The following is a 21,451-nucleotide window of genomic DNA, read 5'->3' as shown; positions in this document are numbered from 1 at the left end:
AGTTACTGCAGCTCTGCACATCACCCTTATTCTTAAAGATAGGTACCAAAACACTTTTTCTCCACTCCTCAGGCATCCTCTGACTTTCCAAAATTTCATTAATCAATCTGGTTAAAAATTACACTGCCATTTCACCTAAGCACCTCCATGCTTCCACTGGTATGTCATCTGGGCCAACAACCTTTCCATTCTTCATCCTCTTCATAGCTGTCCTTACTTCCTCTTTGCTAATCTGTTTCACTTCCTGATTCACTATCCTCACATCATCCAACCTTCTTTCTCTCTCATTCTCTTAATTAATCAGCCCTTCAAAGTACTCTTTCCATCTACTCAACACACTCTTCTCACTTGTGAGTACGTTCCCGTCACTATCCTTTATCACCCTTACCTGCTGCACATCTTTCCCAGCTCTGTCCCTCTGTCTAGCCAATTGGTACAGGTCCTTTTCTCCTTCTTTAGTGTCCAATCTCTCATATAACTCTCCATATGCCTTATCCTTCCCCTTCGCCACCTCTCTCTTTCCCATGCGTCTCATCTCCTTATACTCATGTCTACTTTCTTCATCTCTTTGACAGTCCCACTTCTTCTTCACCAGCCTCTTCCTCTGTATACTCTCCTGTACTTCCTCATTCGACCACCAGGTCTCCTTGTCCTCCTTCCTCTGTCCAGATGTCACACCAAGCACCTTTCTAGCATACACAAGAATATGCTAACAAAACAGTATACCCTTTACCTACCTACAGAAACAAAGGTTTCAATAACAACAGTAACAATGTTAGCAATTGTAATTACAGTGGTGAGCAACTTTCTGATGACACAGGTCATAATGATAGGAGTGTTAACAACAGGGAAAGTAATTTTTTAGCATCACCAGAACTACCCAGAAGGTCGCAGAAGTTAATCAACAGGAACCAGGGGAATCAGAGGAACTTGGTGGGGGGGGACAACGGAGAAATCGCTCCTGTCAAGTGAACCGATAAGCTGTGATGGTTAATTTTTTGATTATTTTTCATCAAACCAATACTTTGAATCCACTGAACTTAATGATGAGCTAGGATGTAATGTCATTACCAAAGATGTTTTTTCTGTTTACAATTTTTCTCAAATTTGTATAAATGACAACCATATGTCTGTTCTTTGCAAAGGTTTCTCTTTTGTACCTAGTTTTTCATTGGATATTGCCATTGTTCTTACTAATTTAAAGCTTTTTACTAGACAGCTGATTGTTTTTTCATGATAAAGATGAATTTTTTAATGACAAGAAAATACTGAAAATAAAAAGCACTTTTTACCACCAGCGAATAATTCTGTTGCACCGTTTGATACTAAATGTGAGAACGGGATATGTGATATGTTTCACAATGTTACAAAGGGCAGTGATAATTTAACATGTAACGAAAAGGATGCCTTCAAGCAGTTGTGTAATGACCACCATGTTAGAGCTATGAAACCTGACGAGGGGGGGGGGGGTTGTTCTGATGGACCACAACGACTATGTATTTAAAATATGAGTTACTGAATGATAATTCTACCTATGAAAGAGTTTCAAAGAATGAATTGTGTAGAGCATATGCTAAAATTGATTGGATGTTATATGATTTTTTAACTCAAGGAGTATTGGATTCAGTTGAATACAAATATTTGGTTGTTGAGTCCACTGTGACACCCTATATCTTTGGGATTCCGAAAATCCACAAGGATTTACAAGACCTGCCATTTACACCTACTGTGGCAGCAACCGGCTCTAAAACAGAACCTATGGCTGCATACATTGATTTTTGATGCAAGCCATTATTAAGCAACTATGTTCATGTACTAAAAGATTCATGGCACTGTCTACAGACTTTGAGGGACATTGTAATTCCAGATGATTTTTTATCTGTCACTATTGATGTAATGAACTTATTTGCAGTTATCCCACACAATGTAGGTTTGAAATTATTTCAGGAAACCTTAATGGTGGAGAACGGTTTTGACAATGTTAAAAGACAATTATTAGTGGAACTAATGGACTTGGTGTTGAACAATAATTTTGTAAGTTTTGAAGGAGCACTTTTTCATCAAATATCAGGGGTAGCCATGGGGGCCAAATGTGCACCTATCTATGCCAATCTGGTGCTAGCCCAATGGGAATGTGAGTTTTCATCAATTTATTATGGCAAACTTATAACATGGCTAAGATTTTTGGATGATATATTGATTTTTTGGATAGGTACCCAGGAAGAACTAGCATCTTTTATCACTTACCTCTACTACTTCATTTTTAAGGTTTACATACAAGGTAGTTGTAGAGAGTATAGATTACCTTGATATAAGACTGGTATGGGACAGGTCTAACAAGAAACTACAATCAATGATTTTTAGGAAGGAAACATAATTGTAATTCCTTTCTCCACTACAACAGTTGCCATCCTATGCATCAAAAGAAAAGCATAGTGAAAGGACAAATGGTACGAATTTCAAGATTAATAAGCAATGACACTGATTTTGAGAATGAGATATACAAATTAATTGGCATGTTTAGAGACAGAGGATACCCATTTAAAATGTTGATTAAAACTAGAAATTATGTTATGCAGAACAGGAACAACAGATTTATTCCAATATTAAACACAGAATCAGATGTTAATAACAACAAAAAAGTTTTGTCAACTGACAGTATGTTGGTTCTCCCATGCAATAAGGATGCCTTGACAATTACATCCATAGTTCATAACCCTTGGAAGACAATTGTTTATCAAGATACTATAAACATACTAGGATTGTTTCCTAGAATTACTTATAGTAGGGGTCCCAACAGTAAAAACTTATTGGAGAAGCAACAAACAAAAACAAGAGGTTTAGTCTCCAAAATGTCAAAGTGTAATGCTTGTAAGGCCTGTACATTTATTAATACAGGTCCATATGTTGCTGTTGATGGTTATTATCACACGCTTACATGTCCTGGTAAATGCAACTGCAACACCAAGATGGTGATCTACTTAGCTACCTGTATTTCTTGTCCAGTTTTCTATGTGGGTAAAACCACTAGGAAACTTAAGGAAAGGATATTAGAACATAATAGAGACATCAAGAAAGAAAAAATTGAATGCATTATATATGCATTCTAAGAACTGTAATAATTTCAAAAAAATTCTGTTCTCTGTCATTGACAGAGTGTTTGATTATGGTAGGGGTGGAGATTTGAACTTATATCTTGACAAACTGGAGTTTGAGTGGCAACTAAGAGCTAATGCCATGGTTTATCCTGGCATAAATGACAATATCTCTTTAGCTCCGGTGTTAAAATTAAGGGCACTGGAGATCTGAAAATATTATATTTAAGGTCTTTTTATTCTGGTTCCTTGGTTCCCTAAATACATATAGTACAATGTAGTTATTATGTACTATATGTATTTAGTACATAATAACTACATTGTACTATATGTATTTAGGGAACCAAGGAACCAGAATAAACAATGTAGTTATTATGTAAAACTGCGGTGGTGATGCTGTGGTAGCGTTGTCGCCTCACAGTTAGATGTTGCCCGTTCGATTCTCAGTTAGAGTGTCTTCTGTGTGGTGACATGCGTGAATGGGCGTTCCTTCGTTGAAGGTTGTGCGTTAGGCCCGGCAAGCCAGCACATAAAATGTACTGCCAATCATTAGCGGACCGGAGTTCCGCTGTGGCGACCCCTAACCGGGAAATGCCGAAAGACACAAACAAACAATGTAGTTATTATGTAGTGTTTAAATAAATAAGAAAGAAGTCATGGTGTATTGGTTAACTGTTGTGACTAAAGTGTACAGGGTCCTGGGTTTAAGACCTGCAAGGGCTAACCAGTGTGTATTTTTATTTAACATTTTTATCCAACAATTTTAAATTAGTTATTTTTAACTAAGTTATACAACATATTCATATTATTTTATTAGCAGTAGCACTTTATAATAATTTGCTATAAGTGAATTAATATGCATTTATATGTATATTTTAATGTGATTTCTATTGAACACAGCATTTTACTCATGCTGATGTACTGTCTTTTTAAATAAGCATTCATTGATCATGTGACTGTGTTAAGTTTATTTAAGCTTGCATTTGAATTTTAACAGTTACTCTGATGAAGCCCTGGGAGCTACAGGGTGAAAGTGCTTAGTCTTTTCTTGCAATAAAGTTTGTCAAGTGTTACCGTTCTGTACAGGTTTGATGGTGTTTTTTATTTTTATTTCACCAGTTTGAGTTTCTGCTCTTTTGGGTGTTTTTTCTGTTATTTTTTCATGAGTTGAAACTAGCCTCCGAAACAAAGGGAAAGCACAAGTCCTTCTTCAGTTATGTTAGGAACCTCCATGGCAAAGCCCAAGTTAGTTCTGAATTAGTACTTAATGGTACCACTTACACTGATCCTGCCGACTTAGCCAACCTGCTAGCTGATAGGTTCAGCACAAACTTCACCCATTTATCGCCCCCCCAAAGGCCCAGTCAATATCCCTTATACTTGTCCCACACCTCACATCTCCGTCGATCAAGTGTTAAAGGCCCTATCCAAGGCAAAGAACACAGCTTCCATGGGACCTGATAATATCCCAGGCTGTATTCTACACCATCTCCAGCAAGAACTAGCTTCGCCATTGAGCACCCTCTTCAACCACTGCCCATTTACAGGCTTCATTCCAGCAGAGTGGAGAATCACCATTGTCATCCCCTTCCACAAAGGTGGTGCCACTACTGACCCAGGAAACTTTTGCCCCATTAGCCTGACAAGTCTGATCTGTAAATCCATGGAGTGTATTATTATGGATCTCATAAACAAGGACATAGGCAATCTCCAAACACTTGACCCCACCCAATTCAGATTCATCAGGGGCAGATCTTGCCTATTGAACCTAGTTGACTTCTTTGAGACTGTCACCAAGGCCCTGGATGAGAGCAAGTCAGTACATACAGCTTACCTTGACCTGGTGAAGGCCTCTGACAAAATCCCCCACTTGGGCATCATAAAAAAGCTAACACAACTTGGTGTTAATCCCTGTCTTGTCAGATGGGTGGCAAACTGGCTCACAAATAGGACCCACAAGGTCAAAACCGGTGCCACCACCTCCGACAGCAGACCTGTCACTAGTGGTGTTCCCCAAGAATCTGTCTTCGGACCCGTACTGTTTGGCATCTGCTTCTCAGAGGTCCTGGCAAAGACAAAGGGCCTGTGGCTGACCAGGTTTAAGATGACTAAGTTGAGTGCTTTCACTGACTCCCCAAATGACGTTAACATTCTGCAAGAGGGTTTTACAGCTACAAATAACTGGTGCCAAAGTCATGGCCTCAAGTTAAACTCAAAAAAATGTATTATCATGCCATTCGGCAAAAGCCCTACTGATTACCACATCAATGGCAATCCTCTAAGCACACAACCCATGATGACAGACCTGGGTACTCAGGTTGACAACAATCTCACATTCGACCATCATGTGGCGGCAGTGGTCAGAAAAGCCTTTTACTTGATTCATCTCATAAGTAAAGGGGTTGCATCCAGAAAAAAGGAGGTTATTACCTCTCTGTACTTCTCCCTCATTAGACATATAATTGAGTACAACACCCCGTTTGGTATGTACCTCTCCAAACACCTGCACCAACTAGAAAGGCTAAAGAAATACCTCACAAAGAGAATACATGGCCTCCAACACCTGTCCTATGTGGACAGGCTCAAATCACTATCACTTTGCTCAGAGGTGATCTGTGTCTCACCTACAAGGCAATATCGGACCCTGCCCTACTAGAGATGCTCCATATCCCTAAGATTAACTCCTCGTGCATTACCTGCTCAGTAGGCCTAATTCTAATATGCAACATTAACAAAACCTGCTGGAGAGACAGGTTTGTCTCCCAGAGGCTGCCCCATTTCTGGAATAGACTTCCCATACATGTCAGAGTACCTCATTGACCCTCTTCAAGCGCAACCTTGATAAGTGGATGGGAAACCACAAATTTGTCCCAGGGGTTCTACCTTTGTCCCTCATTGACAGGGGTGACAAGTGCTGACTGAGGTTTCTTTTTTGGGGGATAAACTCTCGGATAGGCTTGTAAGAACACCAGGGCCATTAGCCTAGTAACTTCCTATGAGCCACTGTCAACCCAGTAAAATTTGAAAAAACCCACTACTCTCTGTGTAAGCAGCAATCTGAAGTATGTTTTTGCAGGGATACTACCCAGAATACTTCACTGAATAAAACGACAGTAGTTTCAGTAACACAGTTCAAAGTACAAAATACATGTTACAAAAGTCAACCAAGTTTAATTAAAAAGGCTAGATTCAGCTTCAAATGCTTAGAAATAGCATAAAACAGGTTTAGATGGAATAAAATGCAAAAGTATGAAAAAATCCTTTCAGAAATGTTTAACATACAAAATGGCACCAAAGTCGAGATTTAAATGAAAAATCATTTAAAATGCTATAAACCTACGCAATCACTTCCAATAATCATAACCCCAAAGGAAAAAACTGCATAAATAGCAATTTTTCCTGTCAAAACTTTCAAATGATGCTTTTAATCAATGGAAATAACAGACACTATTAATCTGTGGAGCTAGAAGCACAAGGGAATGAGAGTAACTGAACTAAAATGACCTTAGTACAGAAATGCAGTTAAACATTCATCAATAGCCATACAACACATTACAAGGGTTAAAACCCCACAAAAACTAAAAATTAGCTTAAAATAAACAGTATAAATCGCACACTGCAAGTAAAGTAAACCCCCAGGTACATACAATTTTCCACTAAAAAAAAAACAAGCAAATCGGCAGAATACACTATTCAAGCACTGATAGAAAAAGGCAGACAGGGAATAAAACCCAAAAGGATTTCTTATCTGAAGTCAGCAGTTGAAGAGATCCAGAGTAGGGAGCAGTCTTCTAGGAAATCCTTCGCTACTATGACACTAGAAAACCGAAAGGGTCTTGTCTGTGAGTTTGAAAGGAAATCCCTGTACTGCCAGGTGATTGGTCCATCATACCAACAGACAGGCAGTGGGTGAGGGTCTAAACTTTGGTAGGCTGCCAAAGGAAGGGTAATGGCTCTGCTACATATATGCCAGTAAGGTAGTGAGCTTGCTGAACATATAAAGTTACTGTAAGAGTACTGCCTAAATAACAACCCTGTTTACTCATTTTGGAAAGCAGATTAGTTACATTTTTTTCTGCTAGGGACGTTTTTGATGGAGTGAATTGCTAGCAAGTTGTGTAATACATTTATTTGTGAATTCAATTTTGTAAAGTAGTAAGTGGCGTAATAGTGTGGAAAAAAAAGTTATGTACTTACCATAGCGTTCCATCTGTGTTGCCCATTTTCATTCTTCCTCAACTGTTGGGCTCAGATCCAATCCTTGGATCTGACTCTGCCATTAATAAAGCAAGTGGCCACCAATAAGTTCTCGAGCTGTTCTATTACCCATAATGCACCAACCCCTAACATACCTCAGATCTTGTTAAAAGATCATTCTTTGTAACTTTGTTATATATCATTCGTTTTATAATTGATTCATTTGTTTGTTTAGTAAGTTATTTCAGAAAGTATGTTTACTGTCACACCTATGTAGTCTTTTTTTTTTTTTTTACTTGTATGACTCTTCCTTGAGTGTTTCATTATTATATTTGGTAACAGCACTATTCTTGATTTGGTTACTTCTCTTGATAGATGACTATTATTAACTTTTGATTCACTAACTGCACCAGTTGTGTAGACTAGATACACCAGTGATCTCCTGATATGTTGCAATTTAAAGCATGTCTAATGTCAGAATACAGTTTCTGTACTTAACACGCACTATAAATCATAGGAAAACATCTTTATGTAGCTAGTGAGCAATGAAATATCATCTGATGTGAAGTTCACAGTATATATTAGCAAATAACCCAGATTCTTCTCCCCTAATTTTCACAGTGACAACAACCCTCGTTTTCAACACGTGCTGGAAAAACTGGAGAGTGATGCCATTTGTCAGCGCTTATCTCTTAAATCCTTTCTTATCCTGCCGTTCCAGAGGATTACACGTATGAAACTGCTTGTCCAGGTACAACAGAAATGTTTGTTTGCATTTACTTGTATTTTGATAACTGTATGGTCCTAATGAGCACAAACTTTTACTTTTACAATAAGTTTAATAGTGTGAGCAAAGACAGAGTGAAAGTAAGCTGTGTCTGGACAGCCAGGATTTATGATGCCACCAAGGCATTCAGATTCCTCCATCCCAAATCTGCATATAACCTGGTCATTCCTCATATCAGAAAGAATGACCCTAGATGTCCCAAGCTGGAAGATATGAACAGACATTTGGCTGAGCTTATATTGTATGTTTTTGGAGCTGGAAAGAAACAAGTCCTGAGCTTTTGTCTTACCATCACAGCAAAAAATGCTAAGATACAAACAAAAAAATTATTGATTTCAACAACTGGATCAACAACTACTGTCATTCTTGGGGATCCAGTGTGTGTTAGCTTGCAGTGAGATAATAGACAGTAATACTTGCTTCACCAGGGATGTCCTTCATCACTCATGTAAAGGTTTCTACATACTATCTGAGAAAATCTCTACTCTTATAATCCATTTTTTAGGTAAAGTCAATCATGTACATCTATCAGCCTAACAAATCTCAGTCAAGTCCATCTCACCATGGCACTCTTCAGTGATAGAAGCTTAAACAAGAAAATGAACACCATCAAGGTCTTCCTGATTTTTGAAAATATACACATTTTATAATTACAGAAACTTGGCTCCACTGCAGTGATGACACTACTTGTTTACTAAAGTGTAATACCTATGACTCACTGATTCAGACCCCCTAGAAAGTTGGTTATATTTCTCGCGAGAGTGTGCCTATATTCATTTGCAGTCTCCTCACTTGGTGGATTGTTCAGCAGGATAATGAGCTAGAACTCCTGCATATCCTGGTATCCATAAAAGAGCTTGTTAAGTCATTGTTGACTATAGAAACCCTTCTATGTTTCCCACAGTTCATGGCAGCTACCTAAATGAATTAAACTCCTTAACAATGGAATGTAACAGACTCCTTATGGGAGATTTTAACTACCTAGCCATAACCTGGAAACATAAATCAAAACAAGAAATATTCACAGTGGTTTCTGGACATAATCAGTACTAACTCTATGTAATAGATACTACAAACCTGGACCAGAGGCTAATATCTACTTGACCTTTTTCTTACGAATTAGCACTGATTTGCACCAGACCCCTAATTGCCCAGTCACTTATTAAATCCGACCACCATGCTGTCCTGTCTTCCATTAGGATCCTGCCTAAGATGACTTCCAGTCCTACTCTCTTCAGGTATTTCTTTCTCAAACAATGCAGCTTCCTTACTCTCTTTAAATTCAACCTTGTTAAGTAGATGGAGAATCTGTACATTCACTGCTGATCAAGCTCCTCAGACTCTATAACTACAAGGGACTAATTTACTGGGTATTGAATGGGCTAAGCTCTCAACAGTCTTTCTCATTGGATAGCCTAGTGTACACCTATACAGTATAAAACTATGAATGTAGCAAATGATTGCAAATACTATAAATACAGGATAAATCTCTTGATTTCCTACATCAAGTTAAAGTCAGTTTATACATATATAGGTAGATAATTGTACATGTATGCAGACAAATTCGAAATAATACATAAGAAAAAATAATTGTCTTTGTGTCATGATTTGGTTGCTTCATTTTGATAACAGCATGTGTCTAGCGATACCAACAAGAAATAACAACTGACAGAGGCACATTTGAAATTCTTAAGGCCCACAAATAGATATGTAAGCCTGGCTTTGGAGTTATCTCTAAATGTAGTTCATATTGTAGGAAACTTAGTACTAATTTCGAGGAAAAAAGGTTGTAGTCTAGTGGTCATATTTGATCAAGGAGCAGATAATGTTAGCAGATGTGCAGGCAGAGAAGAAATTCATAAGGACAAGGTCAAGTACACTTCTCACTGCCATGAAAATTTAGAAAATTTGATTTAGGTAGTTAGTATTAATGAAATCTAGAAAAGGTTTGGCACACTTATTGCAAGTTGTGTAAGTATTCCACCTATGGTTCCTGTATTAGGGTTAAAACATATGAAAGCCAACTTGACAGGGTTGCTGCTGTGGTCCTCCAGTGATACTGAAAGGGATCTGAAGTTGGTAATGATATAGCCATTAACTTTATCTTATATGACCAAAATGTCAAGCAAAAAGAAGTTATGTACCTACCATAACATTCCATGTTAGTTGTCTTCATCTCGCCTTCTTTCTTGCTGGTTGGGATTGGAGCCGATCCTCGGCTCCGACTCGGACATCTTCTATAGCTCAAGAGCTGTTTACTGGCTCAAGGCTACCCCTGATCCCATGATGCCTAACGCTAGCTACCCAGATTTCATTTGTAATAGCTAACCCCAGACATAGCCAGAGAATCAACCTGTCCAAACAAACAGGTTGAGAATATCTGTCATACTCTCTCTCAGTCAGTAGAGGAAACAAACCAGAGAACACTCAGCCAGTGAAACCAAAACTCCTCTCGATCCAATAGGACAGGGGGATGGAGGGTGGGACGAAAGAAAGAAGGTGAGATGAAGACAACTAACATGGAACGTTATGGTAGGTACATAACTTCTTTATGTTAAGTTGTCTATCTCGCCTTCGTTCTTGCTGGTTGGGACAGCGTCCCTAGCACCTACAATCCTGGGTGGCTCATTGGAACAGACTCTTCAGAACAGTGGAACCAAAGTCAGCTCTGCTCCTGGAGACCATATCTAGCTTGTAATGAGAAATAAAGGTATGAGGATTTGCCCACGTAGTAGCTGCACAGACAGAATCCATGGGCAACCTAGACTGGAAGGCTACAGAGGTGGCCAAAGCCCTAGTAGAATGACCTTTTGGTTTGATATGCAACTCTTTGTTTCTCAATTGATAAATGAAAGTAATAATGTGAGACAACCACCTGGATAAGGTCACTTTGGAAACTGGGAGACCTTGTTTGCCCAGAGTGTCTGAAAGGAATAGTTGGACCGACTTCCTTATATCTTTAGCCCTATGCAAGTAAAAACGCAATTGTCTATGAATGCCCAATTGGTGTAATTTGTATTCTGCCTTGTTGGTGTGGTTAGGGAAAAACACAGGAAGGTCTATAGATTGATTTAAATTGTTTTCTGAGCAGACTTTCGGAAGGAACGAGGGATTAGTTCTCAGAGCAACCCTGTCCTTATGAAAGACCAAGTATGGAGGACGAACACATAGTGCCTGAAGTTCAGAGACGCGTCTGGCTGAAGTAATAGCTACCAGAAAAAGTGTTTTCCAAGATAGAAACTTAATGGAGCAGGATGCTGCAGGTTCAAAGGGGGGCATAATTAAGGAGGTTAGTACCAAATTAAGGTCCCAAGGAGGAGGGGGATCTCTCACTGGAAGTCTAAGGAGAGTAGTCCCTCTTAAAAAGGCTTTACAGAGCTTATGAGACATAATGTTTGAATTAGACAACCCAACATGAAAGTTAGAAATGGCTGCCAATTGAACCCTGATTGTAACAGAAGCAGACCCAGAATGAAAAAAGCTGTGCTAGGAACTCCAAAATTACGTGGACTGGGGCTGAAAAAGGATCTAAGTTCCTAGCCTCTGCCCAATAAGAAAAACATTTCCATTTGCTAGCATAAGTCTTTCTAGTTGTGGACTTGTCAGAGGAGACAATAATCTCACACACGGCCGGGGAAATGCTGGGAAGCCTGGCTAAGGTTGGAAGTGGAGCAACCAAGCTGTGAGCTGGAGTGTTTGGAAGGATTGATGCAGCCCGCTTGATTGATGAATCAGTAGGTCTGGAATCGGATCCAGAGTCCAGAGCTGATCGAGAAGATAATGGTGCAGGAACGGAAACCATATCTGTCGAGGCCAGTAGGGGGCAATGAGGATCATTTTGCAACCCAACGATATTGCTTTCTGTATGAGTTTTGGTATCAGGGGAAACGGAGGGAAGGCATAAAGAAGTCCCTGAGGCCAATCGTGGACTAGAGCGTCTATGGGTGTGTGACCTGGAAGTGGGAGAAGGGAGAAGTAGTTGCCGCATTTGCTGTTGAAGGGGGTGGCAAAAAGATCTCAGCAAGGCTGTCCCCATTTGCAGAAGATCAGATCCGCAACTACCTGATTCAGAGACTACTTGTGCAGCATTTGAATAGCTCTGCTGAGCCTGTCCGTTATGACATTGGACCTCCCAGAGATGTGCGTTGCAATCAGAAATCGTTGGGAAGAAATCGCCCACTGCCAGAGTCTGAGTGCTTCTCGACATATGGGGTAGGACTTGGTTCCGCCCTGCTTGTTGATGTACCAGACCACTGACATGTTGTCCATTTGAATTGCAATGGTGGTCCCAGAAGGGAGAGAGTCTTGAAGAGCTTGCAATGCTAGAAGCACGGCTCTCATTTCTAGGATGTTTATATGCAGGTGGTACTTGTGAGGCTGCCAAGTGCCATGGACTGTCTGCCCTGATAATGCCCCCCCCCCCAATCAGGGAGGCATCCATGGTCACCGTGGCAACTAGAGGGGGCTGAATGAAGGGTCTGCCCTGAGTCACTAGTGGGGAGACCATCCATCAGGAAAGCTGCCTCTTGCATGCTTCTGTAATCATGATCATGTGAGACATGGGCAGCTGTTGAAAAGACCACTGTGTGAACAGAAACCACTGAAGGATCCTCATGTGAAAGCGGGCCAGTGGGATTAGAAGAATTGCCGCTGGCATGGAACCCAGAGTTTGAAGGACGAACCTGACTTGGATCCTTTTGCTCTGCATTAGAATTTGCACTTGCTGGCAAACTGTAGACACCCTTTCTGGCGGTAGCCTTGCGGACATGTTCTTTGTGTCTAAGTCTGCTCCTATATAGGTGATAGATTGACAGGGCAACAAGGCAGATTTTTCGAAGTTTATTGTAATGCCTAGCTGGGAGCAGATTGTGATAGTGTAGTCCCTGGCTTGCAGAAGTTGATGCCTGGTAGTAGCAGTGAGGAGCCAGTCGTCTAGATATGGAAACACCTGGAATCCTCAATGTCTCAGGTGAGCCATGACCACTGCCATACATTTGGTGAACACCCTGGGGGCTGTGGTGAGATCAAAGGGCAGAGCTCTGAACTGGTAATGACTGGCTCCCAGCCGGCAGCGAAGGAATCTCCTGGAGCACCTGTCCATTTTGATGTGGTAGTAGGCATCCTGAAGATCTATGGAGCACATCCAATTGTCCTGACCCAGAAAGGGTAGAATGGACTGTAGCGTGACCATCTGAAACTTTGTTCTTTGTACAGACCTGTTTAGTCTGCTGAGATCCAGAATCGGTCTCCAGTCCCCTGCCTTTTTTGGTACCAAAAAGAACCTTGAGTAAGTTCCAGATCTGTGCTGGTCTGCCTGGACTTCCTGGATGACTATTTTTTCTAGCAGTTTTGAAACTTCTATTACTGCTTGGTCCTTCAGATTGGGTGGAACATCTGGAAGGGATTTCTTTGACGGTAAGGAGGGTTGATGGAAGGGAATTTTGAAACCTCCGGATATAATAGACCGTACCCATCTGTCTTGCGTTAAATTTTGCCAGGCTTTTAGGTACAGTGAAAGTCTTCCCCTGACTGCCTCCAGAGATGCTGAAAGGGCTTCTCAGAGAAGGATTCTCTGTTGCCCTGGTTCTGCGGACCACGTCTGCCATGAGCGCGGTGTCTGTTGTTGTTATTTCCCCCTCTGCCCCTGGAGGAAAAATCACTACGTGTGTCAGGTGAGGCTCCCTGGGATTTTCAAAAACACATTTTACCACTCTTCTGACCCTTGGGGTATGGTCTGGAAGGAGTGGAAAAACGGACTCCCATGGCAGAGAGAATCTTGCCTTCTTGCTCATACCTATTCAGTGTCTTTCACCTGTGGTCCAAAAAGAAAGGAACCATCAAAGGGGGTGTTGGTGAATGATGCTCTAAAGGGTTCTGCAAAGTTACACAGCCACATCGATGCATGTCTCCTAAGGGCCACGCCCGTACCTGCGGCTCTACTTGCACCATTGGCTGCATAAGAAATGAGCCTCATGGAGGAGTTGACTACAGAATTAAGGGTCGCCAGCTGAGAAGCCACTTTAGCTTGAGTCACCTCAGCTGATGGATCTTGAAGGGTATCTCTGAGCTCTTTAAGGAGATCCCTCTGAAGCCAGGTAAAATGGCATAAGTAGTTCAGTGACCTCATAGAAAAGGTTGCTGAAGCAAACATTTGCTTCCCTTATCTACCCATGGTTCTAGACTCCTTGTTAGGAAGCTGGACAGATGAAGAGGTTTCCACTAACTCTTTTTTGGTTACTGCTGCTACCACCATGGCATCAACAGGAACACCTTTGGTAAGGAACTGCTTATCATGGGGTGCTGTGATGAACTTGCCAGGTCTCCTCAAAGTTGGTTCCACTGTATCCGGGGCTGACCAAGCCTTTTGAGCCACCACGGACATAAGTGGATCGAAAGGTGGAGAAACCCAGGAGGTGGAAGGTCGGGAACCGAACGCATCCAGGAATACAGACTTATTCTCGGTAGGGGCTAGAGGATTCCAGTTCCCCCTCTGCTTAAGCATTTTGAGAATGTCCGAAAAAGAAACATCTTCAGAGGGGGATCTCAGGGACCCTTCCGAATCATCTAAGTCTGTATCCAAAGTGACAGACTCAGGGGAGTCAGTGTGTTTTCTCTTGCACTTCTTCTTATGAGGGGCTCCTCTGAATGTTCAGCGGAGGCCTCAGAAGAAGAGGAAACACCCAATGGGGTGCCCTGAAGCACCGGTTCCCCACGCTTGGCGTCTGGAGGAGGAGCAGAGGTTGGCACAAGCACTACAGGGGACGGAGCCAGTGGGGCCGATAGTGGAGCTGACTCAGTGGTCAGCACACTCCTCATGACATTGAAGGCATCCCTGCCATGATGCAGAGAAGGCTCCGGTTCCGAGGAAATTGGAATCCTTCTCCGCACCAAGGGAGACGGCTCTGAGGCCAATGTAGGAGCCGAGCTCACCTGCGCCAAAGCTCCAAGAGGAAGAACAGGGTCAGACAAAGGTCCAATGCCACTCGCCCCCTCGGAGCCGACGAGGGATCCCTGGCACCCAGATCCCTCGATGGATGGCACCATCAAGGGAATCTCAGCCGACGACGGGACCGAAGGAGATAAAGTTATCAGAGCCGATGGTTCCACTACTCGAACCCCAATGAACTCCAGCTCCAAGCTCAATGGAGTCGGAGGAGGAACATCGATAGAAGTGGACAGAGCCGACACCTGTTGAGGAGGGCTGGACAATATCTTGGCAAGTGCCTGTGACTTTAGCAACCTACTGACCACTCTCTCCACGTCGTGATCCAAGAGCCTAGAGGATCGAGAGGAGTGAGAAGATCTGTGACTGCGCTCGCTTTGCAGCAGGGGAAACCGAGGAGCTGAATGTATCGATTCCAGAGAAGGGGACCTCAGCCTCTTGTGGCTCCATGAAGGCTCCGAAGTTTCTGATGGAGCTGATGGGGAGATAGTCTTATCGGTTCCATCCGGAACCGAAGTAGCAAGTAGAGACTTAACCAAAGATGGCTCTGAATTTGGAGCCGACAATTTGGTAGATTTAGGGGATTTCACAGGCTGAGTTTGGCCGGTGAATCCTGGGGCTTTAAAAGGCCCCTAAGAATAAGCTTATTCTTATGCTCCTGCAGAACTCTTGGACTAAAAGCATGACAGATAGAACAAGAGTCCTGCAGGTGCACAGCGCCTAAACAATCGACCCAAGAAGTGTGCCCATCTGTCAGTGACATTTTCTGACAGCATGAATCACACTTCTTGAACCCAGACACCTTGGATTCTTTGGACATCCTGTAACAAAAAATACAACAATAGCTACCAATGAAATATAGTCTAAAGAGAAAAAACACAGTACAGTACAGACTAAGCTAAAATTTTTTAAGCCTCTAACTCAAAACAGCTAGCCTTTAAGAAGAAAGAAGGAAAGCCTCAAACTTAAATGGCTAACCTGACAGGAATAAGGGGGGGGGGACTCTCTAAATTAAATGAGTTCTAAAGGGACAGGAAGGAAGCTACAAATGCACACTTACTAACACAACAAATATAAGACTAAAAACTGACAACCCCCCCTAGGAAAAAGACTATTTCTAGTAAAAAAATTCTATAAAGAAACTTTATACGAGCCTGAGCCAGAAAAACGACACCTCGCAGCTGAAGCGGCAAACGAGATCTGGGTAGCTAGCGCTAGGCATCATGGGATAAGGGGTAGTCTCAAGCCAGTAAACAGCTCTCGAGATATAGAAGATGGCTGAGTCAGAGCCGAGGATCGGCTCCGATCCCAACCAGCAAGAACGAAGGTGAGATAGACAACTTAACATCATAAATTCAGAATCACAATCAGAAGTATTGGGTGAAAGTTCAAATTTAGGCAGATAAAAATGGATATTCCCAAGATATTCCCAGATGATATGAAAGAGTGATTGACAATGTACCCTATTACAGACAGAGTGTTATCAGAATACAAGAAACAAGTTTTTGTAGCAACATGTATATCAATGTGCTTGAATGTCAGGATGGCCACAAAATTATTGTTCAGAATCCTGTAATCGAGCTCAGTCACCTTAATATAAAGCAGACTGAAATTTGATTGGATTGGAAGTCTAATGAATGCACTCTGCCTGACACAGGCACCATGGGGGCAGAGAAGGACTTAGCTAATGTGTGGAAGTCTTGAGGAGAACAGTGAAGGCCATCCCCAGCAAAGCAGGCTGACCTGCCATTTTTCTCATTTTTGGGGATCCTCCTGGAATGACCCCAGTTAAGATAAACAAGCTGTTGAAATCAGCTATTTTTGTTTGGAATTGTTGCATCTTTCTTTTTTATTATTACTTGAGGGCATTTCTCAAATGGAAGCCACAGCAGGATGTCATTCTAACAGGTGTTGATACCTGGCATATGATAGGTTATGTCTCTCCAAAGCCGTTTTCTTCAGGAAAAGCTTCAGCCTGTGTTTCTTGCACTTCATTTGGTAGCAAAAGAATCTATGCCCATAAGTAAGTTGGAAGTGCATAGAAAAGTTTGTTTAGAGCCTCAAGATTGTCCAGCTTAGGCAAACTGGTACCTGAGGAAAATTCTCTTAGTAAAGGTGACACTGGTTTAAGCAGGAGCATGAATTTTGGTATAGCAGTATTTCAAAGTTAATGTGAAAGATCTTCCTGAGGCCTCACTGATCAAATATTTAAATGTTCTATTTATTAATTACCACTATAAATCACTAAAAAGTCCTGTATGTAAAGGAGGATAAGAGTTACAACTGAAATGCATAGTTGGATTTTGGCTGCCTTTCATACGGTATGATCCGTGAAGGTACTATGAAATAGCTTCCTATTATAGAAAGTACAGTGCTGAATCATACTGCCATTTTTCAGTGCTAGGGAGAGGTGCTTCTAATAACTGAAGCATTAAAATGGTTACTAAGTTACAATCCTACATGCATTAGTTTTTTATCCCGAATAGACTTGAAACTGTCTCAGAATGTTCCACAACACTGAAATGTCATTTTCTGGTCTTATCAGGTATAAAATATCTGTGCTGCAGTAGCGTTGTCGCCTCACAGTAAGACGTTGTCCTGTTCGATTCTCAGCTAAAGCGTCTTCTGTGTAGAGACATGCATGAATGGGCGTACCTTCGTTGAAGGTTGTGCGTCAGAGCTGGCAACTCGGTACATAAAAATCTACTGCCAATCATTAGCGGACTGGAGTTCCGCTGTGGTGACCCCTAACCGGGAAAAGCCGAAAGATACAACAACAACATCAGGTATAAAATATCTGCAAGTAAAGCCAACTTTTTTTACATTCTGCATCCCTCTGGATCATATTGTTCTGTTAATGTTGTCAAATGTTTACCTCTCCTCCACAAAACCACAGTGATCCATATCTATCAATTTTTGGCATCACCTCTGCCATTCTTTTAGCATTTGTGTGTAGCACCCGAGTGGGAACAGTTGGTTTGAATCATAGTCCTAGATTTAGCTGTACCCGAGAGATCTACCAATGTAACTCTCTTTTCCTAAAAGGAAGTAGTAGAATCTAAGTACCCAGTGGGTGGCAAGTTTGAGAGTGGAGAGACATTAAGTAGCAACAGATTCTTCTCATCTGAAGTTTATCAAATGGAAACATGAAGATGGACACTCCCACAGCTCTTAGAATTTCCCTTGCAGGGTAAAACTGAAGAGAAAGGAGGCACTGAAAGTACATAGAAAGATACTGCACCTTCTTTTGTGGGAGGAAAGGCTAGCATGAGACTTGTACCCAGCCTGCAATCCAGAAAGTCTAAATCCTGGGTAGGGGTCAGTGTAGACTTTAGATTGATCATGAGGCCCAGCCTCTGCAGAAGGGAGATAAAACAAGGTCTTCCTGAGTGGTTATCTATATAAGAAAATCGTTGCGGTATGGGCATATTTGAATTTTCAGAGTCCTGCCAAAGCAAGAGGTGGAGCAAGGCACTTTGTGAAAACCCTGAGGGCTTTGTATAACCCAAAAGGTAAAGCAGAGAAAGTAAAGTGTGATGAACAAGTAGAGAACCTGAGGAACTTCCTGTAAGAATGTTGAATGGGAATGTAAAGGTAAGCATCCTTCAGATCAAAGGATACAAGAAAGAAAAGCATGGAGTAAGATGAAAGCTAGAAAAATTTGAACAGAAAGCATTTTGAAAGAAGTTACCTTTAGAAAGGTATTAAGGTGAGACAAATCCAGAATGGGTCTCCAGTCTTCTCCTTTTCTAAATACCAGGAAAAGTCTGAAGTAAAAGCCTTTTCCTAGATGGTGTAACAGCACAGATTATATGTTATCTTGGTAGCGAAGACCTTGCAAAACAGGAGGGAGAAGGTGCATCTGGTTGGATGGAGGAGGTGGAATACCTCTGAAGGCTGGCACTTTTGCCAAGTAATTTTTTAGCCTTGCTGATTAACCAAAAGTGAAGTGAAGAGTTGCCAAGCTGAAAAGAAGGATGTTAGTCTTTTTGAGATGGGAAGGGATGGACCCAGGAGGGGTGGCAGAAAGTAGCCAGGCTGATTTGTCTGGAAAGGGAGGCTTCCCAAACTTGGAATCTCTTGTAGGTGTGTCCTGAAATCTTTTTCTTGACATTTTACTGCCTTTCTATGCAAATTTCTGGTCTCTTAAAACCCAGGAACTGAGGTGAAAAAAATTGCTTGAAATCTTGCATTATTTTTCCTTTGCCTGTAAAGATTTGAACAGCTCTGCAGCAACAGGACCAATGAGAAAATCCCTGTTAAGAGGGGAATTTATTAGCTTACATTTGATATTATCAGGTAGGGACTGAGAACGAAGCCATGCAAATCTTCTAATAACAGCTCCAGTAGCAACTACCCTGGAAGAAGTTTCCACTGCATTATTGCTACATTTGATGGTATTGCTCAGTAGACAAATCCACGTAGTTTATTGACTTAAAGCACTTTTCGTTTGCACTCAAGGCAAACTTCATCAGAAGTAATTCCAAAACAACTCTCGTGACATTTAACTATTCCAATGAAAGTGACGTGTTAAGATAGCAAATCACAACACAGTTTAAGTTTGTTTTAAATGTATATTTTTTACAATGTTCAAGCAGTTGGTGTGGGTTTTTAAACTGTGTTGTGATTTGCTATCTTAGCACGTCACTTCCATTGGAAATACGTAAATGTCACGAGAATTGTTTTGGAATTACTTCTGATGAAGTTTGTGTTGAGTGCAAACAAAAAGCGCTTTAAGTCAGTAAACTACGTGGATTTGTCTACTGAGCAGTGCCCATTTTTTTTTGTTTTCTTTAGTTTGGTTCATGTTAGTGAATTTTTCTTAGTACATTTGATGGTATGTCTGGCACCTGAGTAGCCTGACCCATCCTGGAAATAACCTGATGTTTAGTTTCAGATACCTCGAAATTATATTCAAAGTTTTGTTCAATTCACCAAGAGTAAAAATAAAAAGAAGTTGTGTCTTACCATAATGTTCCATCTGTGTTGTCGATCTTCACTAATCCTTGACTGTGTGCTCGGTTCTGAGCCTTGGAAGAGACTCTGCCATTATTGCAACTTGCATCTTCCAAAAACTCTCAAGCTAGGCTCTACCCATAATGCTCCTCACCAAATTACCTCAGATTGAGTTTACCTACAATAGTGACAGACAAGAAGTAATAGATAAGAGACCATATCTGTGTCCCTATTATGAAGCCAGTCTTTGGGAATATTCGGTCCACCAAGAGTTGTAAGGCGGGGGGGGGATGTCAAGGATTATTGAAGATCGACAACACAGATGGAACGTTATGGTAAGAAGTAAATACTGTGGGAAGAAATAGCCAGGGAATTGTTATGGCTAGGCTTGTATAGGCCCTAAGGCCGATAGCCTAGTACCAACCTATGAACATAACTTCTTTATCTGATGTTGTAAATCTTCACATAATCCTTGACTGTGGGACAGAGTCCCTAACTACCCGAATCTTGGGAGTTCTCATGGAAGAATATTCCTGAGTACCACTGAGCTGAATGATGCATGTCCCCAAGAGACCTGGTCCAGTTTGTAAGGAGTAATAAAGGTATGAGGAGATGCTCATGTAGCTGCTGCACAAATGTCAGCTAAAGAAGCTCTGACATGTTCTTAAGGCTGCTGCAGATGAAATTGTAGAAAAAAGGAATGACTAAGTTTCCACCTATATTGTCTGTTGGCAAGCCTACTGAGAACAGGGGTGCTAGTTCCACTGTTTCTAATATTAAGACAGACAAAGGTTAGACTAATAGTTTTTGTCTGTGCATTACTGTGGATGATTCAAGTATTAGATCTATTCTTATTCAGAACTGGAACATTTTAAGGCTGATTGGAATATTATTAAAATACTAGGTAAAGAACCTAGGTTTGTAGTTAAGAAGGCAAAGTCTATAAAACAATATTTAGAAACAGACAACACTGCAGTCGACTGCTAAGACTGACAAAACTCCTGGCATGTATAAATGTGTTTTTTGGAATATATGCTCTTTTATTTTGCAGGGTTATTCAGTATTTTTGTCTCACATTAATAAGCACATTATAAGTAACAGTTATTTTAATTTTGATTCATCTGGTATTATTTATATTGCAATCTGCTCTAGCTGCCAGTCTTTTTATATAGGTACATCTACAAAAAAATTAAATGTGAGAATAACAAAACAAACATCTGTATAGTATTAAACATTGTGAAATCAGCAGTGTTCTTTATAAACATTCTATTGTATGTGTAAATTTCAAACAGTTTAATTTTTTCGTGTGTTAGACTCAATTCCTAGGGATGTAAGCGGTGGTGATATGTAAAAAAAATTGCTTTTGAGGAGAGAAACCTTTTGGCATGGCATCCCGGAATCAATGACAGCATTTTTATTGTGCTTTTTATAAGTATATGTGTTATATTGTGTAATGTTGTTTTAAAGCTGCTT

The 21,451-nt window shown here is 41.0% G+C and overlaps 1 protein-coding gene across 2 annotated transcripts in view; it reads left to right on the top strand.

Annotated features, from left to right (window-relative positions):
• LOC122808811 overlaps nucleotides 1-21,451 on the top strand; it is a 2,021,113-nt gene that overhangs the window by 1,551,666 nt on the left and 447,996 nt on the right. For both annotated transcript variants that reach the window (XM_044079872.1, XM_044079871.1), the window contains one exon: nucleotides 7,914-8,043. In XM_044079872.1, the coding sequence (XP_043935807.1) occupies nucleotides 7,914-8,043 (130 nt within the window). The remainder of the gene's footprint in view (nucleotides 1-7,913; nucleotides 8,044-21,451) is intronic.

Source organism: Protopterus annectens, chromosome 8.part0, assembly GCF_019279795.1.
Source record: "Protopterus annectens isolate FY-2018-M chromosome 8.part0, PAN1.0, whole genome shotgun sequence".
In the NCBI taxonomy this organism is placed as follows: Eukaryota; Metazoa; Chordata; order Ceratodontiformes; family Protopteridae; genus Protopterus; species Protopterus annectens.
Note: the sequence above shows the minus strand (reverse complement) of the source record. Positions and strands in the feature narration are given on the sequence as shown.